Source organism: Notechis scutatus, chromosome 8, assembly GCF_049901735.1.
Source record: "Notechis scutatus isolate UNSWTSFEM ecotype Mainland chromosome 8, rNotScu1.2, whole genome shotgun sequence".
Classification (NCBI taxonomy): Eukaryota; Metazoa; Chordata; class Lepidosauria; order Squamata; family Elapidae; genus Notechis; species Notechis scutatus.
Window position 1 is genome coordinate 26,897,886 of NC_142016.1, and position 23,147 is coordinate 26,921,032.

The 23,147-nt window shown below is 56.1% G+C and overlaps 2 protein-coding genes across 3 annotated transcripts in view; one reads left to right on the top strand and one right to left on the bottom strand.

The window, feature by feature from the left end:
* Positions 1–7,149: 7,149 nt before the first annotated feature.
* On the bottom strand, positions 7,150–22,945 carry LOC113426485 (leucine-rich repeat and fibronectin type III domain-containing protein 1-like protein). Of its 2 annotated transcripts, XM_087970286.1 has the most exons (3): positions 22,618–22,945; positions 11,741–13,148; positions 7,150–7,753 (listed from the first exon to the last, which is right to left on the bottom strand). In XM_087970286.1, the coding sequence occupies exons 2-3, from the start codon at positions 13,126–13,128 to the stop codon at positions 7,267–7,269; spliced, it is 1,875 nt and encodes a 624-aa protein (XP_087826412.1). In that variant the 5' UTR covers positions 13,129–13,148; positions 22,618–22,945; the 3' UTR covers positions 7,150–7,266. The 2 variants fall into 2 exon arrangements, with proteins under 2 accessions (XP_087826412.1, XP_087826413.1); XM_087970287.1 differs by lacking the exon at positions 7,150–7,753 and having other exon boundaries at positions 11,737–13,148.
* LOC113426467 (kelch-like protein 6) overlaps positions 10,166–23,147 on the top strand; it is a 90,233-nt gene continuing 77,251 nt past the window's right edge. The window contains exon 1 of the mRNA XM_087970285.1: positions 10,166–10,183. The gene's annotated coding sequence lies outside the window, so the exon portion shown is untranslated. The remainder of the gene's footprint in view (positions 10,184–23,147) is intronic.

Consider the following 23,147-nt stretch of genomic DNA (forward strand, 5'->3'; position numbering starts at 1 on the left):
ATCAGGTGATTTGATATTTCCAGGAAGGATCCTTCCTTCCTTCTTTCTTTTCGTAGCTTTTCTTTCCTTCCTTCCTTTCTTCCCCTCCCTCCTTCCTTCCCTCCCTCCTTCCTTCCTGCCTTTCTTTTCCTCCCTTCCTTCCTCCCTCCTTCCTTGCAACCTTCCCTCCCACTCAAAGCCAGAATTCAGGTCAGGAAGGTCCTGCTGCATTTCCAGCCCGTTTCATTTCCTGGCACCGGTGCCCCCCCTGGCATCCATGCTGGGCTCCCCCCACCCACTCTGTGCTTGCAGTTCCCCAAAGAGCCACCATGGCAACCCCCCTCACCCGTACAAAGAAGGAGCCGGGTGAATCCCGCTGGCCTGGCACCCGGCCCAACCTGCTGGCCTTTGCCAGAAGGGAAGGGACCCGGCGGGCACCTGAAAGGCAGATCGGGGGGGCTCCCGTTGCTGAAGCTGGCAGTGACCCAGGGAGCCCCTTCACCCTGGAAATCCGTGACAGGCGTTGTGCCAGTCAGAACATGCCCGTCACTCTTTACGCGTGAGAGACAGGGGCGGGGGGGGGGGGCAGCTTTTTCCCTGGCAGGCAGCCCTTCACCTGGTGCAGCTCTCCCAGCCTGCAAGAGCCAGGCGAGCTGAGAATCCCATCCCTGCCCCCTCCTGCCCCCAAAGGCTGCCCCCCCCCCAGGCTCTTCCTAAATCCACGCCACCCCAAAACCGCTTCCGGTTCCCTTGGCCAAAAGCTCCCTGGCAAAGGGAAGCGGGTGCCGTTGCCTGGGAGCCTCCTGTTGCCAGGCAACCACAACCTGCTCTCCCTCCCCTCTCCGGGAAGTCCTGCAGGGCCGCCTCCTGGGAAACCGGCCCCTTCCCCAATCCCTGACCTCCCCCCCCCCATCTCCAGGCTGAGGAAGAGGAGGGGGAGGACCCGTGTCTATCTTACAAGGCCTTCCAAAGTGCCCCCGTTGACAGAGGTTGGGGGGGAGGACCAGATCTTCTAGCTGTGGGGGGAGGAGAACCCCCAATCTGAAGCCACGGAGAAAAGACAGAGGAGCCGGGCAAGTCAAGGAAAGCTCCGGAGCATGTGCAGAGTGCATTGACGCTCCGTGGTCTCCCAGGCTGCAAGGCCAGCTCCCCTCCTGGCATCCCCCCTCCCCAGCCACCAGCTGTGCCAGGGGTCACCCCTCCTCGGCCTGGGGGAGCAGCTGGGGGGGGGTCAGCAAGGGGACGTGGGGCTGCCTGACAGCCAGCCGGCTGGGCCTCCTCACCTTCCCAGGCCCTGAACCATCAGCCGCCTCCGCCGATATTTTTATCGGGGTCGCCATGGTAACCGCATCCACATCTTCCCCAGCTCTGCGGCTCCTTCTCCCTCCCCCTCCGGGAACACAAGCTGATGGCAGGGGGGGGGCAGCAGGAGGGAGCCTGGAATTTGGGCAGGGGAACCTTTGGGAGTGCATTTGAGGGGGGCCTCCCCGGGCTTTCTGACCGATGCTGGACGTTTCTTTCCATGGGGATCGAATGCCCCGAGTTCAAATCCTGTCATCGTTTGGGCTTCCCGTCTTCCTCCTGTCTAACGCAGGCTCAAGGGGCTTTATCGTTTGCAAGGAGGCGCTTTGGAGGCATCCAAATAAATTTCCATCAGGGCAACTAATTCCAAAGCAGAGTTTCTCCAGCTTGGCCACTTTAAGAGAGTGGACTTCAACTCCCAGAATTCCCAAGGAGCTGCTAAGACAGAGAAACGTAGAAAACGGACAGCAGAAAAAGACAGAGTGTCCACTGAGTGGCCCTTTTGAGTTTGCTTCTTTTTTTTGTTAATTAATTTTTATGTTTTATAATTATTTTTTTACTTTTAATACTTTTTTTTTCCTCAGGGAGGATGGTATTCAACCAGTTTTTTGTTACCTTTAATTATTAATATTTATTGTTAAATATTTTTTTTTTGTCAGATGGGGGGATGGGATGCAGCCCCTTTATTTGTTATTTTTGATTATTATTGTTTATTTTATTTCATTTTATTTTTTGCCAGATGTGGGGGATGAGATCCAATCACTCTGGGGCAAAAGGCCCACATAAGTGCAGCTGCCTGGTATTGGGGGAGGGGGGGGTCTTGCCACTGGGCCCCCTTCTATTCTTTGAGCTTCTCTTGTATTTGCAGAGGTTTTGAAGCCAGAGGGAAACCGCAGCACAGCAGGAAGAATTGCAGCCAAGGCTCCCCACACCCCCCGCAGCCCTTTCCCTGCTGGGAAACGCATCCCACAGTGGAGAGAGGGACCCCCACACACACTCACACCCCCACACACCCAGCGTCTGAGGCCCTGAACAGCCTTGCCAAGGGCCCCCACAGCTCCCTGGCTTCAACGTTGCTGGCTTCCCATAGACACCCTCCCCCAGCCACCCTTGGCTGCCTGCTGTCATGCTCCCCCCTCCCTTTCTCCAAGGGGGCTGATGATTTATTCAAGCCCGTTATCCATTTTGCAGAGGATGCAGCCAAGCAAATGCCACGCAGCTCAGCTACACTGATGCATGCCCCCTGCCCCCCACCCAATGTCTCCTCTCCGTCTTGTCTGCATTTCCAGCAGCCTGGAGAGATTCCTTGGCAATTCCAGACTCCCACCAGCGCCTCAAAGCTTCTGGGGTGCTCCCTGGGCCAGAGAGCGGTGAAGAAGGAAGTTAGCCCAGCCCCCGAGAGAATGGCTCCTTTGGGGTGTCTTGGGGGAGCCTGCGAACGGTTCCTTCCCTACACTTTGTTCCATAATGAAGAGCATCCAGATGTTCCTCCCCTTTGAGGCATGTGGTCTGCAATGCAATTGCAAAGAACCAAAACTTTAAGATGGGTGGACTTCAACTCCCAGAATTCCACAGCTGGCTGGGGGAATTCTGGGAGTTGAAGTCCACCCATCTTAAAGCAGCCAAGGTTGGGAAACGCTGACCCAGCCAGCATCTAACGCAAATGAGGCACTTCCACCAAAACCATCATCATCTCCTCCCTGGTGACCATCGGTGCCCCTTTGATGTTCTCCACACCTCCTGACCATCAAAGGGCTACCCAGGACCAACCATTCCCAAGGACAGGTAGTTCTTGACTTTTTAACGTGGCCCTTCGATGTCACCAGGGCACTGAGAAAAAGTGTCTTGGGGCCGCTTTTCACACTTACAACCGTCGCAGTTCCCCCAGGCTCACCTGTTTCCCCCTTGCGACATGCTGACAAGCAAGGAAGCCAGATTGGCTTAACCCTGTTACTAACTTCACAACTGCAGGGATTCCCTTGACAAGTATGGCAAGACAAGTCGTAAAATGGGGCAAAACTCATTTGGCAACTGTCTTGCTTAGCGACAGAACTGTGGGGCTCAATTGTCATCGTACGTCGAGGACCAGCTGTACCCCACTGAGGGTCTTCCCAGGAAGAGCCGCTAACGGCTGGCTTTTGTGCTGCTGACACTCTTCTGCCCCTGCGTGTTTCATCCCTGCCTTTGCACGCCCGCCCTGTCACTGTCACTCAAGGCCGTGTCTCTCCTGTCTCCGGAGAGGCTGATATACGGGTGGCCTCACTCACCAGATCCCAGCAAGGTCCCCCCCCCCCCCGGAGAAATGTCGCATTTTCCACATGTTGCCGGGACTGCCTCCTGCGAGCGCAGCTGTGCGTTGCCCGCAGCTCCCTATTCAGCCAAACTGGGGCCGTGGCATCCAGCGGTCCACCCTCCACAGCCAGTGGGTGGGCTCAGGAGCCGAGCTCTGCTGGGAGCCGGCATCTTGCATTTAGGAAACCAGCCCCTCCCTGCCTCCCCCTCTCCCCCCCCTCCCCGAATTAGGGCCCGCAGCTGCTGAACTCCAGATGCCATTTGCAAAAGGAGGTCAGCAGCCCTCCCGGCCAGATGCCAGCTGTCTGCGCCAGCTGCTGTAGAGTGACCTGCATTTTAATGGCCGAGGTTGGGTAGAGAGCGGCTGAATAAGAGGCAGCCAGCGAAGGTTAGCAGAATCCGCTGGAAGGAGGGGCCTTGGAGGCTTTCTAGTCCAGCCCCCCCCTGCCTAAGATAGGAGTCCTTCTACGGCCTTGAATCCTTCCTTGAAAACCTCCAGCGGTGGAGAGCCCACAGCTGCAGCAGGCAAGCTGTTCCGCTGCTTCATAACCAGGGCATATTCCTCCATCGCTCCCTCTGAGCCGCTTCCACCACTGCAGGACAAGAAGCAACAACGGATGAAAACTAACCAAGGAGAGAAGCAACCTGGCATTTCCTGACGGGGGGACAATGAACCAGGATCTCCAGAAGTGGTGGCTGCTCCATCAACGGAAGCATCGCGGCAGAGGGGGGATGTTCACATGAGGCACAAAAGGGCGTGCAAAGAGCAGCCAAGGAAGGGGCTTGTGTTGATGGGGGAGCCGAGGCTTAAGAACCTGGGCGGCAGCCGACAAACACGGCCCCGGGATTTGACCTGCTTTCCCGAAGGCCCGGGAGATCTCTCGGGAGGAGGAATCCACCTGCAGGAGCCCCGTTGAGGTCTCGCCCCAAATTCACAAACCGATAACCGGAGGAAACGGGCCCCGCGGAGACTGAGGTCCTCCTGCTGTCCACCGTGGTTGCTTTGGCTCTTGAACTTGGAGTCCTGGAGCATTGAGGTCTGAGAAGCAACACCTGGCCCCCCAGATTTCCAGCCCTGCCTGCCTCCCTCTAGGGCGGGGGGCTCCCCCCTTGGCCACTTCAACTCCCTGAGTCCCCCCGCCCCCAGTTCTGGGAGTTGAAGTCCTCCAGGCTTAAAATGGCCAAGGGAGGAGCCCCCCCTGCCCTAGGGCCCCCCGCTCCCGAGGCCTCACCCCAACAACCTTCCAGAAAGGCAGCCGATGCCTCCAGGGGGAAGGTGGGCTGGCTTGCCTGCCCCCACAGAGAGGAGGGGGGCTGCCAAGGCTCTTTTATTTAAATGGTGGTTTTTCTCGCCAATTGCTTTGGGTGGCTCTGCCTCGTCTCCACGCCCGAGAAAGCAAAATAAACTCTGGGCATGTGGGAAGCGACCCACCACCCTCCTGGCAGACGTCCCCTTTGCCCTGGAAAAGCCACAGCGGCCCAGCTGGGAGGGCACACGTTGGGGGTGCCCACGGACTGGCCTGCTGGAAGCGGCTTCTGCCAGGGCTGCTCCCTGCCCCCTGCCAGTCGCTGGACACAAGGCCGGGAATGGACCCGGTGTGTGCCAGGTGCTTCCCAGCCAGCAAACACCCCCAAGAGCAGGAAAGGCCGTAGTCGTCCAGCCGGGTGATTTTTAAAGCATCTTGATTCAGGAAGTGGGGAGGGGTCTCAGTGGGGCTGTTTTCCCTTGGCCTGGGGGCCTTCCTCCCCCAAATTGATGCAGCCACAGAGATCGGCTGCACGAAGCGAACTCCCACCTACTCATTCTCTGGGAAGTGGGGGTTAAAGACGATTATTCCCCCCCCCACCCACCCACCCAATTGCTATGCTGGGCTTGGACATACAGGCACTCCTCCACTCACAACCAGGGGTGGGATTCTTCTGCCATTTTGGGCCGGCTGGCTCTGACGATCTTGTGGGCCGCCCACCCACCCGCCCGCCCCTGCGCTGCCCTGGCCTCAATCGTCCCAGCACGGAAGAGCAGGTTGCCCCCCCCCAAAGGGACGTAGCAGCAAAGGAGTTTGGCACTGCCGCTCAGGCGGGCTCACCGAACCGGTTGTTATGCCAGCAGCCTCCCACCGCTGCTTACAACCCTCGTTCGGCCTGTGGGGCTGGTTCTGAGCACGGGACCCCCACCCAATTTTACGACTTTTCTTATTGTGGTCATTAAGGAAATCCCGTCTCCGCAATGGGGGGGGGATGTTTTTGCCAGACACTACAATTAAACATGAATTTCTGGCAAAAACAAAAACAAATAAATCATAAATTGTGGTCACAAGACTGAGGAATGCCACAATGGCCGTAAATTTTGCTGGTTGCCAAGTGCCCCAATTATGTGACAGCTGGGGGGGGGGGGCGTCATAATTTTGAATCTGGGGTGTGAGCAGCCTTGAAGAGATTGGTGGTAACTCTGAAGGTTCACTAACTTTCCTTGCATTTTCTGCCCCCCCCCCCAATACCTGCCGAAAGAAACCAGGCGCCCGCATCCTCTCTGGGAAGGAAACGCCCCGATTTTCACCTCCATTTATTAGAAAATTCCAGGTGTGGCTTAGAAAAACAAAAGGACTTTGTAGAAAACGGGCCTTGAAGAGAGTCCAGTAGAAAGAGGCCCGAAAGGCCGAGGTGAGACCCCAGGGTCTTCCCCCCGCCCAAGGAAGAGGCAGGTGAGTTCGGGGGGGTCTCCTGGGGGGGCCGCGGCACCGTGTGGTGGGTCAGCTGAGGAACGGCACCAACTCCGGATTCAGCCTGCAAGAGAGACCGGCAGAGTCTGGCTTCCTTGCGAGCCTGGAACGCAGACTGAGTTCACCTAGCACACTGCGTCATGGTTTAACTGTGGCTTATGGAATAAACTGCCATTGTTACCTGGGTTTGCACAAGGTGTCGCTGCAATCTGGGACCCTTTGGGCTCTTGCATGAATTCTGTTGGGAGGGGGCAGGGACAGAGTGGGTTGTGGCTCTGCCCCACTGCAGCCCCCAAAATCTTCCTTTTGGGGGGCCCCAGGCACCCAAAGCCATTTTTCATGGCAGCAACCCCCCCCCCCTCGGATAGGAAAGGAGGAGCACTGGGGGGGGCTGGGTGAAAGGCCCCCAGGCAGAGGAATCAGCTGCCCTCTTCAAATGCACCCCCTCCTGCTTTGGCCCCATAGTTCCTGGCAATCGGGGGGCCGGGGGGGTGGGTGAGGGTGCAGAGGGAGGGGCTCCTACCTGGGGGACTCCGGTTCCGGTTCCGTTCTTCGACGGCCGACTGCCAGGGCTCAGATCTTGACGCCGGTCCACTCTGTGGGCCTTCCTCCTCTCCTCGGCTGGGAACGCTAACGGGGGTCTGAGGAAAGCCGGGGAGGGGAGGGAAAGAGGCGGGTGGGGGGTCAACAGGAGGTAAACAGCACAGGAAGCGGCATATAAGCCTAAGCCCCATTGCTACCACGGAGATGCCGAAAGGATCCGAAGGGTGAAAAGCGGTTGCGACTTAAAATGGTCACTAAATGGACCGTCGCAAGTCGAGGACTATCTCAGGAGCAGCCTGCCCCCCCCTTTTACCTTCCTCTTCTGCTCGGGGGGCCTCGGGGCCTCCATGGGGGCAGTCGAGACTCGTCCGGGACCACCTCCGCCTCCTCCGGGGACGGGGCCTCCTCCTCCTCCTCCTCCCCCTCTTTCTCAGAGGAGGGGGCCGGGCGCCTTTCGCACAGTCCTTGCCCAGCGCCCCAGGCCGCGCTCCCTCCTGGCCCGGCCGCTGTCTGGCTCCCACCCCTCGTGTCTGGAGGCCGAGCAGGGCAGCCCGGCGGGCGGGTGGCTGCCGTTGGTCTGCGAGTGGACGTTGCTGACCCTGGCCGCCTTCTTCTCGGGCTCCTCCGGGCGGCCGCCGGAGGCCTTGTAGCGGATCATGAGGAGGATGATGAAGACCAGCACCGAGGCCACAATGATGCCACCCACCACGATGATCATGGTGCCCCCCAGGAACTGGGTGTGGAGCGCGTGGCACTGCAGGCCGTCCCGCAGGGTGCTGAAGCGCAGGCAGCCCAGGCTCTGGGTGACGGTCAGCGAGGTCACCCCGTCGTCGTAGATGGCCAAGACGCAGAGGTGGTATCCCCGCCCGGCAGCCAGGTCCTTCATCAGGAAGCCTTTGCTCGTGGGAGGGATCATTCTGGGTGGGGGGGGGGGAGAGAATCACAGCGTTGGAAGGGACCTTGGAGGTCTTCTAGACCGGCCCCCCTGCAGGAGGCCCCAGGCCAGGAGAGTCCCAGCTGGGGAACCTTGTGGACTTCAATTCCCAGAATTCCTCAGCCAGCACAGCAACGTCAAGGCCTGGTGGACGTCAACTCCTACACCGGCTGGGGGATTCTGGGAGCTGAAGTCCACAAGCCTTAAAAGGTTCCCAAGGTTGGACCCCCTTCTCCTATTCCATCCGGGACAAGCCCCTCCCCGACCTCTTCTGGAAGACGGACGGAGCCCCCACAGCTTCTGGGGAAACCCTTCCACAAACGAGGCTGTGAGTTGTGCCTTCTGCAAGGGAGGCCCCCCCCCCCCCAGCCCTGGAGAACAGCAGCCGGAACACCCGCCCCCAGGGGTGGGATTCAGAACTCTTTTTACTATTGGTTCTGTGGGCGTGGCTTGGTGGGCGTGGCAGGGGAAGGATAGACTGAAAAAGCCCCCTCCCCACCCCACTAGCCTGCTTTCCAGCTCCGTTCTCCTGTGCGGGGCAACCAAAGGAGACCCAGCCGATCAGCTGGGACTCGATGGGAGGCGGAGCATAGAGCGGGTTGGCGGGGCCGGTCAGAGGTGGGATTGGCCGGTTCTCCGAACTACTCAGAATTTCCGCTACTGGTTCTCCCCAGAACTGGTCCGAACCGGCTGAATCCCACCTCTGCCCCCCTCCCCACGTGGCCAGGCAGGGGGAGGTCTGGGCACCCGTGGGTTCCTAGGGGCTGGAGCGTCTCCAGGGCACGAGCCCCCCTTGGCACCCAAGTCCCCTCCGCTCGCCTAAGGCCAGAGGGAGACCTCCAAGCAGCTGCCCCCTCCCAGCCCCCCACGCGGAGCCCCCTTTCATGGCCGCTTCCCCCGTCTGGAGGGTGCCCAGAGTCCCTCCGGCCACTCTATTCCGCTCCAGCCCCAACGTGGCCGGCCCCCCATCAGAGGCGGCTGAGACAAGATCCCCCCGGACTTCAAAGGCCCCCCGTCCTCTTCCGGTGGCCAAGGCCGAGCCGGGCAGCTCCGCCAGGGAGAGGTGGAGGCCGCTGCTTCCTTCCCGTCCCCATTCAGGCTGGCAGGCGGGTGGGCTGGGGCCCTGAGGAGGGGCACAGAAGCCTCCATTGGCGAGGGGGGAGGGTCCCAGGGCACCCGGGGTCTCCTGCGGAGGGACGGCAGGCGGGGGGAGATTGGGGGGCGGAGAGACGATCCAGCCGAGGGGAGGCGGCAGGCTGGCCTCGATGTACAAGCGTCCGTTTAGTGACCGTTCAAAGTTACAACGGCACTGAAAAAAGGGACTTACGGCCGTGTTTCACACTTCTGACCGCTGCAGCAGAATCCCCGTGGGATTCACAGGATCCAAACTACTCAGGAGCTTGGCAACTGACTTGTATTTATGACGGTCGCAGTGTCCACGGCTGATCCCCTTTTGTGACCTTCTGGGAGGCCAAGTCAAGGGGAAAGCCAGATTCGCTTAACGACGGTGTGACTCACTAGCTAAACTACGGTAGTGACTCACTTAGCAACCGTGGCAAGAAAGGTTGTAAAAGGGGGCAAGACTCCCTTGCCCAATGCCTCCCTTAACAACATAAATGGTGCTGAATCGTAAGTCGAGGAGGGTCTGGGTGGAACCACCTCGGCTCAGGGAGAGAAACGCCCCTCTCTGTAGGTGGGGGGCTGTCCTTGAGGGCCCCCGGTTCTTGAAAAGGAGGGCGCCTCCCTCAGACTCGGCCCCCAGACCAGGAGCGCCCCCCTGGCAAAGTCTTGGCGGAGGAGATTTCGCAGAGCTACCTGACTGGCATGCCGGCTCTTCTCCCCCCAGCTCAGCTCTGGAGGAGGATCCCTGCATGCTAACATGCCCCCCTTTGTCCTTGAGCCCCCCTTCTCCTCCCCAGGCAGCCATAAGCCCCCCCCCATGACTCCCCCTCCCCAGGATCCCAGGGCCCGCTCTTGCCAGCCCCTCCCTTATTTGGGGAAGGGGGCCTTTCCCCCTCCCCTTGGTGACATTTCAAGGAGACCAAAGGGTCCCCCCTTCCAATGTGGGCGGGGCTGGCGGTTGGAAGGGAGCCTCTTGGATCAATAGATGCTAGATTGGGAGGGCTCCCCCCCCCCCTCTCCCCAGCTGATTCACAACAGGCAGCGGGGACTTCACCCCCCAGCCCACCCCCACACTGGCTCTCACGCAGGCACACAAGCACGCGCACACACACACACACACACACACACAAGCACACAAGCACGGCTACTGAAATCCAAGGCTGCATCCTAAGGAGGTCGCCCACCTTCCTTTCCTTTCCGGGGGGGACCCAGAAGACCCCCCCCTCCAGCTTCCCCCCCTCTTTGCCACGGGGAGAGCAAGGCAGCAGGGGAAGGGGGAGGCTGGGGACGGGTGGAGGGGGGGCCGCCTGGGGGGCGCGAGGGAGAAGAGACCCTCCTGGGTTCTCCAGTCTCACTCCCCCCCAGCCCCCCGTCCGCTGGGTCCGCCACCCCGAGGATCACGTGATCAGAAGTCCAACACATAGCCCCTGACTCTTATTTATGACGGTCGTCACGTCCCAGGGTCACGCGGTCCCCTTTTGCGACCGGGTCACTCATTCAACAAGTCCAGTGGTTCACTTAACAAGGAACGGGGGCAAAACTTGCTTCACCACTGTCTTGCTTAGCAACAAGGATTGGGGGCTCAATTGTGGTCGTAAGTCGAGGACTCCCTGGACCTAAGGACCGGGAGAGGATGATGGGCTCCCAGTTCCCTAGGCCCCATCCTTCAGGGAAGACCCCGACCCCTGTTGGACTGGAGGAGGTGGGACCCTCAGCGGAGGCCCAGGGCAGGGAAAGTGGGCCCCTAGCAAGGCACAAGGTGATGGGGTGGGGCCCGGCCCCCTCTGGCCCTGGGTTCGAGGCACGACCCTCCCCAAGGGAAGCCGAGGGACAGGCTGGGCGCTCTTGGATTGAAGAGCTGAATGGCATTTTTATCCCTCCAAGGCCGCAGGTTGAGGGTCTCCAGAAAGGAGAAAGGGGAGGAATCCCCCCCAGCCAGGAGCCAACCTGTTCGGGAGCTGGAATCTGGCCGGGCTGTTTGGGAAAAACCCCCGTTTACTCGGCACTTTCCAAAGGAAAGAAAACAACGTTGTGCGTCCTGTTCTACCCTCCCCCCCCCCACGCCAGCTGCCCCCTCCCGGCATTCATTCCGCGAGGAGAAGAGGAAGCCGGTGCCAACAGCCTAGATTTGAAAGAGAGAGAGAGAGAGAGAGAGAGGCCTAAAAGCTCCGTGCAAATCCATCCCCTCCTTTCTGCATTCATTTTGCAGGCTGGGAGGCCGGGATCTGCTTCTCCAGGAAGAGGGCAGAGCCGGAGAGGAGCTGAGCGCCACCGGCACGGACGACCGGCGGCTCCTCTGGGATCCTCCCAAGATTTCACTGTCAAGTCTGCATTCCTAACCAGGCGGGGAAGGAGGATCTGACCTTCAAGAAGGAAAGCGGGGAACCGGAGAGGCTGGAGCAATTCGGCCAGGCGCCCAGCACCAGCCCTTCAGCCCCCTCTCCAGCACTCAGGCTCCGCAGAACAGCCCCTCCAAGGGGGCCTGGGGGCCCATCATCCCCTCCCGGTCCTCAGAGAGCAGGTTAGAATTGCATTTTTAAAGTGTGCCAAGTGTGCTCACACTAAAAGAAATGGCAATAAAGGCTGGGCGATGCCGTAACATCTATCCCCTTGCAACTCTTGGGCAACCTATTATGGCGATCTGATTATGGTTTATCAGGCCAACGGTGGTCCAACCTCTTCTTAAAATCCCCCCGTGTTGGGAGCACCCACACGTCCACCCGGTCCCAAGAGCTGACCTGGCCAGTCCTGCCCCCTTGAGCGTGAAGGTCACTCCCAGCACTTACTAACTCCGGGCAACACGCCCCACCCCCCACCCCCAGGCCTCCCAAGCGGGGCACCAGCTCACCTGTACACCAGGGTGTCATCCGAGGAGCTGTTGTACTGGATCTGGAACATGCGGATGCCAGGGATGTGCCACTGGGGGTACCAGCGGATCAGGACGGAGGAGGAGGAGATCTCCGAGGCCACCACGCCCTTCTCCGGAGAGGCGCCCGTGTCGTTGGCGCCCAGAGGTAGGGTGGCCATGGCCGAGGTGAGGATGTCCGAAGGCCCCACGGCCTCGGGCACCTTGGGGGTGGTGCTGTTGGAGAGCAGCGGCAGCAGGTTGACCACGAGCTCCACGGAGGTGGTGGCCTCCCCGGCAGCGTTGGAGGCGATGCAGGTGAAGAGGCCGCTGTCCTGGATGGCCGCGATCAGGATCTCCAGGGTGCCGTTGTCGTAGGAGACGGTCCGTGAGGTGTTAGCCACCACTTTGCCCTCAGGGGAGACCCAGTGGATGGAGGGCTCCGGGTCCCCCGCCCCGCGGCAGCGGAGGACCGCCCCCTCGCCCTCCATCACCACCAGGCGGCCCGTGTGCCGCGTGATGACCGGCGGCTCGCAGATGAACTCCTCCTCGCCGATAGTCCAGAAGTACTTGCCCAGCAGGTCGGGCGGCGAGGCACAGGTCTCCAGGTCGTCCTCCCTGGCCAGCCGGCGCAGCCAGAGCAGCTCGCAGTTGCAGTGCAGGGGGTTGCCGCCCAGGCTGAGCACCAGGGAGGAGGGCGGGGAGCCCTTGGACTTGGCGTAGACCGGGATGCGCAGGAAGAGCGGGTCCGGCGGGATCTTCTTCAGCTTGTTGGAGGTCATGTCCAGGCGGGCCAGCTTGAGCAGGTTGGAGAAAACGCCCTCGGGCACGAAGTCGATCAGGTTGTGGTCCAGGTTGAGGGAGTTGACGTTGTGCAGGCGGTGGATGGTGTCCCAGGGGACCCGCGCCAGGTTGTTGTAGGAGAGGTCCAGGTCCTCCAGGGTGCCAGCGAAGTCATCGAAGGCCACGGGGGAGATGCCCTGCAGCTGGTTGTTGCTGAGGATGAGGTGGCGCAGGTTGGGCAGCCCCTTCAGCTGCTCCGCCCCGATCAGCAGCAGCCGGTTGTTGTCCAGGTGCAGTGCCCGCAGGCTGCGCAGGTCGGCGAAGGCGTAAGGCAGGACCTGGCTGATGGTGTTGCGCGAGAGGGTGAGGTGCACCAGGCTGGTCATGTTGGAGAAGTCCTTCCGGCGGACGACGGTGATGAAGTTGTCCGTCAGGCGCAGCTCCACCGTGCGCCGGTCGATCATGGTGGGCACAAAGAGGAGGCCCGTCTTGGTGCACAGGATGGCCAGCGAAGGGGAGAGGTTCTGGCACATGCAGCGCTTGGGACACACCTGAGCTCGGGCCAGGTGGGCCAGGAGTAGCAGAAGACACAGCAGCAGGCCCTCCATGGCGCCAGTCAGGAAGGGGGCTGCAGGGCAAAGGATGGAGAGAGGTGAGCAGATGGCAGATGGACCACATGGGCACCACCAGAAGACCCAAAAGGTGTTGGGGGGGGAAGTGACCCCTGCAGGCTGAAGCCTCCACTGATGAAGCCTCCAGCACAGGCGTCTCCAAACACGGCCTCTTTAAGATTTGGACTTCAACTCCCAGAATTCTCCACTTCAAGGCTTGTGGACTTCAGCTCTCGGAATATCCCAGCCAGCACAGCTGGTTCCTCTCCAGCACAGCTGGCTGGGGAATTCTGGGAGTTGAAGTCCGTGAGTCGTAAAGTGGCCAAGTTTGGAGATTCCTGCTTCTTGCCGGGGTCCAATTCAGCAACTGAATTGGGTCCAATTGCACCACACCCCCCCCGTCTTCTTCCCCGAATCCACACAACCAAAAGCTGCCAGAATCCCTTCTGCTTGCCTGACCTCTCCCCCAACCCCCGGCTGACTCCCTTGCCACGTTCCTGAATTATGGGGAAGGGGGGGTGTCATTCTTTCTGGACCCCGTGCAGAGTTTATATAAGCCTTGGGGTGCCTTTTCCTTGCTCGGATCCGCCCCTGCTGAATCACAAATTGGATTAAGATTCACATTTATCGACGGTGCTTTTCATTGATTTCCCCCCCTCTCCATCCGTCCCTAAAGCTCTGCAGGTTTCAACGATGCTCTTCAGCCGAAGGATAAAAACCGTCTTTGACAAGGAGGCAGGGAGCCACAAGGCTCCTCGCTTGACGGATCCTGTTACCTGGGTGCCATTTGGCCTAATGAGGGATTTGCTCTGGAATACATTTGCAGGGCACCCGGGCCCTTTTTCTTTTAATTTTATTTTTAATTTTTAATTTCAAGCAGCTAGAAAGCTGCAGGGCAGATCCAGTGGCTAGCCTTCCACTGAGGCCTCCTGGCCTTTCTGGATTTTCTTGGCGGGGGCATCCGAGGTGGGCAAAGACCCCCAACCAGAAGTAAAGCATCTCTCGTTTTCAAAATGCTATTCTTTCATCACAACAAAAAATACAGAAAGACAGGTAATACTCAACTTACAATTGAGCCTAAACATTCTGTTGCTAAGCAAGGCAGTTGTTCAGTGAGCTGTTCCCCGTTTTACAACTTTTGTTGCCATCGTTGTTAAGTGAATCTCTGCAGTCGTTAAATTAGTCACCCGGTCGTTAAGTGAATCTGGCTTCCCCATTGACTTGGCTTGTCAGAAGGTTGCAAAAGGGGATCACATGACCCCAAGGGGATGCTGAGACCGTCGTAAATACGAGTCAGTTGCCAGGCATCTGAATTCTGATCATCTGACCAAGGGGATGATGATGCAACGGTCAGAAGTGTGAAACATGGTTGTAAGTCCCTTTTTCCAGTGCTGTTATAACTTGGAACAGTCACTAAGCAAACAGTTATAATTTATTTATTTATTTTTTATTTATTTGATTTGTCAATTGCTTACAAGATAATAGGTATTAAGTATATACATAGTTATGAATACATGAAATGGGTACCTATAAGAAAAATAAAAGAAACAATAGGACAGGGATGGTATGCACGCCCCCTACAGACCTCTTAGGAAGGGGGTGAGGTCAATAGTAGACAGCCTAAGGTTAAAGTTTTGAGGTTTGGGGAAGAAACCACAGAGTCAGGTAGAGTCTTCCAGACATTGACCACTCTGTTGCTGAAGTCGTATTTCCTGCAATCCAGTTTGGTGCGATTAACCTTGAGTTTGTATCTATTTTTTGCTCTTGTGTTGTTATGGTTGTAGCTGAAGTATTCATTGACAGGTAAGACATTGCAATGTATGATTTTATATACTATACTTAGATCAGACCGAAGACGGCGTAATTCAAGGTTTTCTAGTTCTAGAATTTCGAGTCTGGTGGCATAAGGTATTCTACAACGAGTAGAGGAGTGGACAACTCTTCTTGTGAAATATTTCTGGACTTTCTCAATTGTGCTAATATCAGATACGTAATGTGGGTTCCAGACTGATGAGCTGTATTCGAGTATTGGTCTAGCAAATGTTTTGTATGCTCTAGTTAGTAGTGTGATATTACCAGAGAAAAAGCTACATAGGATTAGGTTAACAACTCTTAAATGCTTTTTTGGCTACGTGGTTACAATGGGCTCTAGCACTTAGATCATTAGAGATGAGTATTCCAAGGTCCTTTACAGAGCCTGGATCATCAACAAGGTCTTGACTATTCAGCTTGTATTTTATTTTCTGATTGTTTTTGCCAGTATGTAAAACAGAGCATTTATTTGTTGAGATTTGAAGTTGCCATTTGTTTGACCATTCTGATACATAGTCAAGGTCTTTTTGAAGGCTAGCAGTATTGTCTGTGGTATTGAACAGCTTTACATCATCAATGAAGAGAACACAGTTGCTCTTAATACGATCACAGAGGTCTTTTATGTAGAGTATGAAGAGAGTTGGTCCTAGAACACTGCCTTGGGGGACACCATTATTGACAGGTACAGAATTTGATAGGACGCTCCCGATTTTGACCATTTGTTGTCTGTTTGACAGGAATGCTTCTATCCAGTTATGCAGGTGTCCAGAGATACCATAAGATTTTAGTTTTAGTAGTTTGTCGTGTACCACTGAATCAAAGGCTTTACAGAAGTCTATGTAGATTGCGTCTATTGCTTTGCCCTGATCGAGTCGTGTAGTCCATATGTTTCTGCAGTGTAAGAGTTGCAGATTACAGGATAGTTTTTTCCTGAAACCAAATTGTTTATTGGAGAGTAGGTTGTTTGTCTCCAAGTGTAGGATAATGGATTGGTTAATAATTGATTCCATGACTTTACAGGTGACGCAGCATAAGGAGATTGGCCTGTAATTTTCAACTAGGCTTGGGTCTCCCTTTTTGAAGATGGGGATGACCGTGGCTTATGACCATAAGTTAGGCAAGGAGCTGGTCCTGAAAGATTTTTCAAAGACTATGCTTAGAGGTTCTGCTATGGCAGTGGGTAGCTTTTTTAAGAAGTAGGCACATATTCCATCCGGTCCAATAGATAGAGATGGTTTTAGATTGCATAGTGCTTTTTCAACATTGTCTTCTGTAAAATCGATATGTATTAGATCATTGTGGTTGTCTGTGGTTCGACTAGGAAATACTGGGCATGATCCATTGCTGTTTACAAATACTGAGCCGAAGAATGTGTTAAAGATGTTGGCTTTAATGGTGTTGTCGTTGCAGTCTTTACCTTTAGGTCCTATCAGGGGTGGGATGGACCTTGAGTCTTTTAGTTTGTTGTTTACAAAATTGTAAAAAGCGCGGGTGGAATTGGTGCATAGGTTTTCCTCTTGTTTAATGTGATAATTGGCGCATTCAGTCTTTATCTGGTGGCATAAATTTTTGTATCGGCTCTTGAAATTGGCAACATTACCAGATTTGTTTTTCTACCAGAGTGATCTCTTTTTGGATTGAAGTTTCCTTATTGTTATGGGTAATCTGGTTTTTTTTTGTTTTTGTTTTGGGAGTTGTTGCTGGTACATATAGTTTGATGACTCTTTTGACTTCAAGTAAAAATATGTTGTAATGGTCTTCAACAGTATTGCATCCAGTGAATAGAGATTGCCAATCAAGGGATGAGAGATTGTTGCCCATAAGATCATAGTTGCCTTTTTTGAAGTTATAATTGGGGATAACGTCGTTGTGATGATTTTTGTGTGGGCATATGTTGAGACAAAAGTCAATCAAATTGTGGTCACTGCTTGAAAAGGGTTCTTTAGTTTGTATTCCGTAAATTAAATTCAAACTATTGCAGAAGATGAGATCGAGGCAGTTGTTTAGTCTAGTGTTGTTGGTTACTAGTTGTTCCAGTCCCAGATTTGTAACAGCATTGCAGAAGGTTGCGTGTATGATTTCAGTTGTACATTCGTTTAGGGTCCAGTCAATATGAGGTAGATTGAAGTCACCAAGAAAGATAAAAGTGTGTGGGCAGGATGCTGGCCAGGTTAGTAGTGTATTTAGCTTGTTTACATGTTTGATGTCATAATCAGGGGCTCTGTAACATAGTAAGAACTCTCGGACTTCCTGCATTTGATTTCTCTGATTCGGGGAACAAACTGGCAGCCGGTTAGTTTTTTCCCTTCAGAAAAACGACACGTGCCCAGAGTCAGCTCGCCCGGTTCCCTCATTTTTGCTCTGCCACCGTAAGATTAACCGATGAACTCCCAGCGGCTCTGCCTTCAGAAAGCCCTATGAAAAATAGCCCAAGGAGCTTGAATGATCAGGCAAGGCTGGGAATGATGGGGGATGTAGCCCCCTATCTGGAGGGCAGGGAGGAATGCTGTAGTAGAGGCCGTGGGTTCAAGTTTTTATTATCAACATCATTTGGGGTGTGCCGTATCTATTCACCCTGTAAATCAGATCTTGGCTTCTCTTCTCCTTGCAAATATCCCCAAGAAACAGGTTCTCAGGTCGCCTGAAACGACCCGGCTGATGTCCCAGGGAAGCAGAACGGAAAAATAAATTACCATAAAGACAAAACCCAGCATTGCTGTAATGCCAGCAGACGCCCAGCAAGAAGATGAATATTTCATGATCAAATACTTAGCGAGCAAACACTGGAGAGGAATGTAGTTTCTATCTCTTATCAACAATTAATCTTAAACCTCCAAATAGAGCGATATTGATTTCTCCTTTTCCAAAAGATAAGCCCCCCCCCCCCAAATCCATGACCAAGACACGGAATCAGAAGGCCGTTTGGAGGATCCTTCCACCTGTAAACCCACCCCTCCTTTTTTTCTCCTAGACATTATATTAAAAATTCTGGGAAGGGGGAGTAGGTGGAGCTAAGTTCCACAGGACAGCCCCTTGGGGGGGGGTCTTCTCAATCTCTGCCTGGCGCCAGTCCCTTTCTCCCTCAGCCACTTAACCAGTAAGGGAAGGGGGGAGGAATGAGAGAAAGGTCAGCACTCGCTTGGAAAAGGCCCCCTTCTCCCCCCCACCCAAGCTAATAAAACTCAAGATTGGACGGTGCCCGTTATGCCAGAGGCCTCTAAGCATACAAAGGAGAAGCGAAAACCGCTTGGAGAGACCCACAGAGGGTACCCAACCTCCTGTTTAGACTTCCGCCCGCAAACAAGGAAGTTGATCAGAATGCAATTCATATTTTCCTTCCTAACGACGCGGCAATGTTCACTGACAGCCAGAAAAGGCAAGGAGGCCGGTTCTCCGTGCTGACAAAAGCAAGCCCTAAAAACAAACAAGGTTTGATCGGGCATGCGAAAGGATGCAAGGTATCCAACAAGGGCTTTCCTCATCAGCTCCTAAGGCAGCGGCCTGGTCCAGAAGAGCAGGGGGGAGGCGGGGGAAGGGACCCTTTGCCAGCTGACATCCAGGTTTCCACTCATGAATCCTCCAGCTCAGGACTCTCCTCATTTGACCACTTCTAAGATTTGTGGACTTCAACTCCCATAATTCCCCAGGCAGCTAGAAGACCGGCAAGTCCTTCCCCACTCCGTTATTCTGTTCAGCTTTGCTGGCCTGAGAATTCTGGGAGTAGAAGAGATCCCTGATTTAAGGCTTCATTAAGGAGCTGGGCAGCCACATCCCTCAACCTTCTCCAACAGTGAACAATGGCTGCAAATTAGAACAATTGCAATAAGGATTTTAACTAATCAGGTCATTTATAGTGGCTCACTGTCTATAGATTTCAGTCTCTTATTAAATATTTCAGCATTTGGGCACATTGTCAAAACTCAATATGGATCCGAGAGTGAGTTTTAATGGGGAGAATGGTGTCAATTAGAAACCCTCCCCATAATTCTGAGCTGTGGCAGCCGGCTTTGAAATATGCCGTTCCAGAAGAAAAATAGAAAGGGCCCTCTACAAATTAAATTAGCAATTAGCATTCTCTTTGCTGGAAATGGCAGATTAATCATTTTACAATTTGGCTGGTCAAAATTGGTGATTAAAAGCTGAGCTCAGCTTGCTGTATCAATAAGCAATTTCTTTAAATGCTCAAACCGATTTGCGGGTCCTCAAATGGGTGAGTTTCGGACCTGCCAAATCCCACTACAGGTAGTCTTCGACTTACAATGGTTCATTTAGTGACAGTTCAAAGATACAACGGCACTATGACCATTTTTCATATTCATGACCGTTGTAGCATCCCCGTGGTCACATGATCAAAATTCGGACACGTGGCAACTGACTCATATTTATGACGCTTGCAGTGTCCCGGGGGGGGTCACGTGATCCCCTTTTGCGACCTTCCGACGAGCCAAGTCAACGGGGGAAGCCAGGTGCTCTGAACAGCTGCAGCGATTCACTTGAGTGCAGCAAGAAAGGTCGTAAAACGGGGGAAACTCACTTAGCGACTGTCTTGCTTAGCAACAGAAATTTTGAGCTCAGCTGTAGTTATAAATCAAGGACTCCCCGTATTGAAAAAAAATGAAGAAAAAAAAAATGCCGAGGAAGCTTTCAGAGCCAGCTGTTTCACACCAGTAGACCACACTGCCCCGAGAATAAGGAGGCCGGGGGGGCCTCGGAGAAGGAGCCAAACGCCTTCGCAGAGAACACAAGAATCCGGCACCGCTCTGGAAGGCAGGGAGTCCAAGGAGTCTGCAGACCCAGCGATGCTCTGCCTGCCTTTTCCAGCTCCAGGGCCTCCCTTCTTTCGGAATTAACTTCCTCCCGTTTTTTATTCACACACCACTGAATCCTGGAACTAAGTCGCAGCACTGGAGCACGGAATCCCGTGTAGCCATTTGTCACACTACTAGAGAAAGTGAGGCAGAGCCCCAAAGGCTGAGGGGTGAGTTGGGGAGGCACTTTTGACAGCCTTGTGCAAACACCTGGGACAGGTGAACTTTCAGCAGCCCAGGACAAGGGCAGCAGTCAGAACAGAATACAGAACAGGGACCCCAGAGGTCCTCTAGTCCAACCCCCTGCCCAGGAAGGACACCTTACACCATTCTGCACCAATGGTCGTCCAGTCTCTTCTTCAAAGCCTCCAGGGAGGGAGCGGCCACTCCTTCTGGGGGAAAGCCCTTCCACTGGTTAATTGCTATCACTCTCAGGACATTTCTCCTCGGTTCTGGGTTGCTTCTCTCTTGGATAACGTGTGGGAGAAACCAGGGTCTCAGATTGCTTTGTTTGGTTCTTCTAGGGGGCGTTTTGGGGGCTTCAAGTTCATGCTGTCCACCCCCTTCGGGCTTTTCCATTTATTCCAGGGTCGCCTGGTGGAAGCCGAAGGATGGAGCCGTTCAGGGATCTATGCCAAGCGACTTCCTTTAAAACGAGGGTCTCCAACCTTGGCAACTTTCAGACTTGTGGGCTTCAACTCCCAGAATCCCTCAGCCAGCTGGTTGAGGAGTTCTGGGAACTGTAGTCCACCGGTCTGAAAGTTGCCAAGGTTGGAGACCCCTGCTTTGAAACCTCCGTGCTGTGATATAGAACAGGGGTCTCCAAAGCTGGCAACTTCAAGACCTCCAAAGAAATGTTTGTCGAGCATGAGCAGAAACATTTGTATTTCTGTTCTATTAAACGAAACAAGGCACGGACACAAGATTTCAAGATCAGCAGGGGATGGTGCTTGTCCTTTAGGTGGGAGGAAAGCCAGCTCCCACCATCCTTGGACAGCCCAGCTAAGAGCAGGAGGAGAAGGGAGGCCCACTCAACAGCGGGAGAACCAGAGGCTGCCCAGCTGAGGATGCAAACTGCACAGGGGCAGAACTCAGTCAAAGGGACATGAAATGCAGGCCCCTCCCGGTTCTCTGCTCTGAATCCAACTGGACACCCCCCCCAAAAGCGTAGGGAAGGGGCCTGAGTTCCTGACCCCCCCCCCTCACCTCATCCACCAGCAGCATGAATGTCAGAATAACAGCAGCCTCCAGGATCTGATGACTCCCATTAAGAGCAGGGGGCTGGGGGCAGCAATATCCCCCCCACCGCCAGCTTTGAATTAATTGCACAATATTTCTGCAATTAAAGGTGAAACTTGGTTGTTCTGCTCTTCAGCTTCCACGGCAAAGTTTCTTGGAGATTTTAAGACAGGTGGACTTCAATTCCTAGAATTCCTCAGCCAGAATTCTGGGAGTCGAAGACCCCAAGGCTTAAAGTCAGCAAGCTTGGACACCCCCATCTTACAAAAGTTTCTGAACAAAAAGAAAGAAAACAAACCAGAATAATCTTTAACCTCAGAAACCCTGATAAAAGCATCCCTCGAAGCAAAATTCAGAGCTCCCTCTTCCTGCCCCAGGCCCCAAAGGATCCGGAGCCTTTGATCTCCCTGGGGAAATTAAAGGGAGGCCCCGGAATTCCTGCAGGGTTTTTTTTTCTCCCCATTGAGAAAAGTTCAGATTTGCCCGTTGCCCCAATTAATGCATACAATCTGTCACTAATTTACATCGTTTGCATGATGCATTAGGATGGCAAAGCTCCAGTGTGTTTGTTGTTATTCCAAAGGCCCCGCCAAGCAAAACATGGCCAGGCCATTTGGGGGGGGGTGTGGATGGGCTGTTGTGGGGGGGCGGAATACAGCCAGGAATGGAGACAGTTTGGAGTTCAAACAAGCAGCCCCCCCCCATTCAGTTTCTTCCAGGTAAAGGTGATTTTTGGAAAGCCCCCTGCCCCTTCTATGCAGATCACCTTCCTCCGCCCCCTCTGTCTGGCTCAGCCTCTTCCAGTCCCAGGCTCCTTTCCTGGATTGGGGAGGGGTCTTCGTCGCCAGCAAAGGGGGGGCTGCTCCCGGGAGGCCTTCCCAGCAGACACGGGGCCTTCATCCAGGCCCCACCTGACTGGCAGATCCTGACAGAGAGCTGGAGAAAGGCGGGGGCGGTTTTGCTGGCTGCCTTTGTCCTCCTGGCTGAAGAGCTCCGGGGTGCCAGCCAGGCCGCCAGCTGGTGCCACGATGCCAGCCAGGGCAGCCCTGACCCGCCCAGCAGATCCGATGCCAGGAAGTGGGGGGTGAGCTGGCGGTCCCTCCAAGGCGCCGCGATCCCGGGAGCCGGCAGGGGAGGGGCGTTGCGGGCCTGGCCCTCGCCTCCCTCTCCCGAGGAACAAAGGCCGGGAGACCCTCGCTCTGCGGCGGAGAGCCCAGCTCGGAGGCGAGAGAGCCCCAGACACGCCGCCGCCGCAGCGCTGGAAGAAGATTAATGCCGCATTAGCAACGATCCGTCTGTCTGACCCAGAGCACGTGACCTTCCCGCCCCCGCCCCAAAGACCGCGGGGAGGGGTCGCCTCCCCGACCGGGGAGCCCGAAGCCCCGAGGCCGGAGCCCGGCCGGGAGCTGTCCAGCCAGGCCGCTCCGAAGGACTCGGCGCCGCGGCTGGTCCGCAGCCAGGGACGGGCGCTCTGCCTATGCTCAGAGGCACGCCCCGGCCCTCCAGCGCTCCCCTCCCAGAGAGGCTCCCCGGGCGGGACGAGCGCTCTGCACGTGCTCAGAAGGCCCCGGCCCCCTCCCAAGCCTCGCCTTCCCCCCAAAGCGCCCCCGGCCCGGCCGCCTCTTACCTGGCCCCGCAGCCCCGCGCGGGGTCCTCAGGCCCGCCCGACGCCCAGCCGCCCCTCGGGCCCGTCCCGGCGGGGAGCAGCCTCCGCCCGGCCCCCGCAGCGCCCCGGCCCGGGCGGGGAGAGCGGCGCGGCCATCGGCGCCCAGCCAGGCGAGGCGCGGCAGCTGCAGCGGGCCGGGCTGCGGGGAGCCGGCGGGGAAGCGAGAGCCTGGCGGCAGCCCGAGGGAAGCCCGACCGGCCGGCGGGCAGCGGATGGAGCCTCCCCGGCCACGAGCGAGCCTCCGCTGCCGGAGGAGCCGGGAGGCGCGCGGGGGAGGCGGGCGCGGGGCTCCACGGCGGCCCCTCCCGCTGCAAGGCCCGCCCCGGCCGCGCCCCTCGGCCACGCGCGCCCGCCCGCCCGCCTCCGCGGCGGCGGCGGCAAAGTTTGCCCGGCAAGTGCCGGTGGCGCTCCGGGCTGGCAAGGCGGCGCCCGGCCGCTCCGTGCAGCTGGGCTCGCTCAGCCCCGCGCGCCCCCGACGGCCCGGCTGGCTC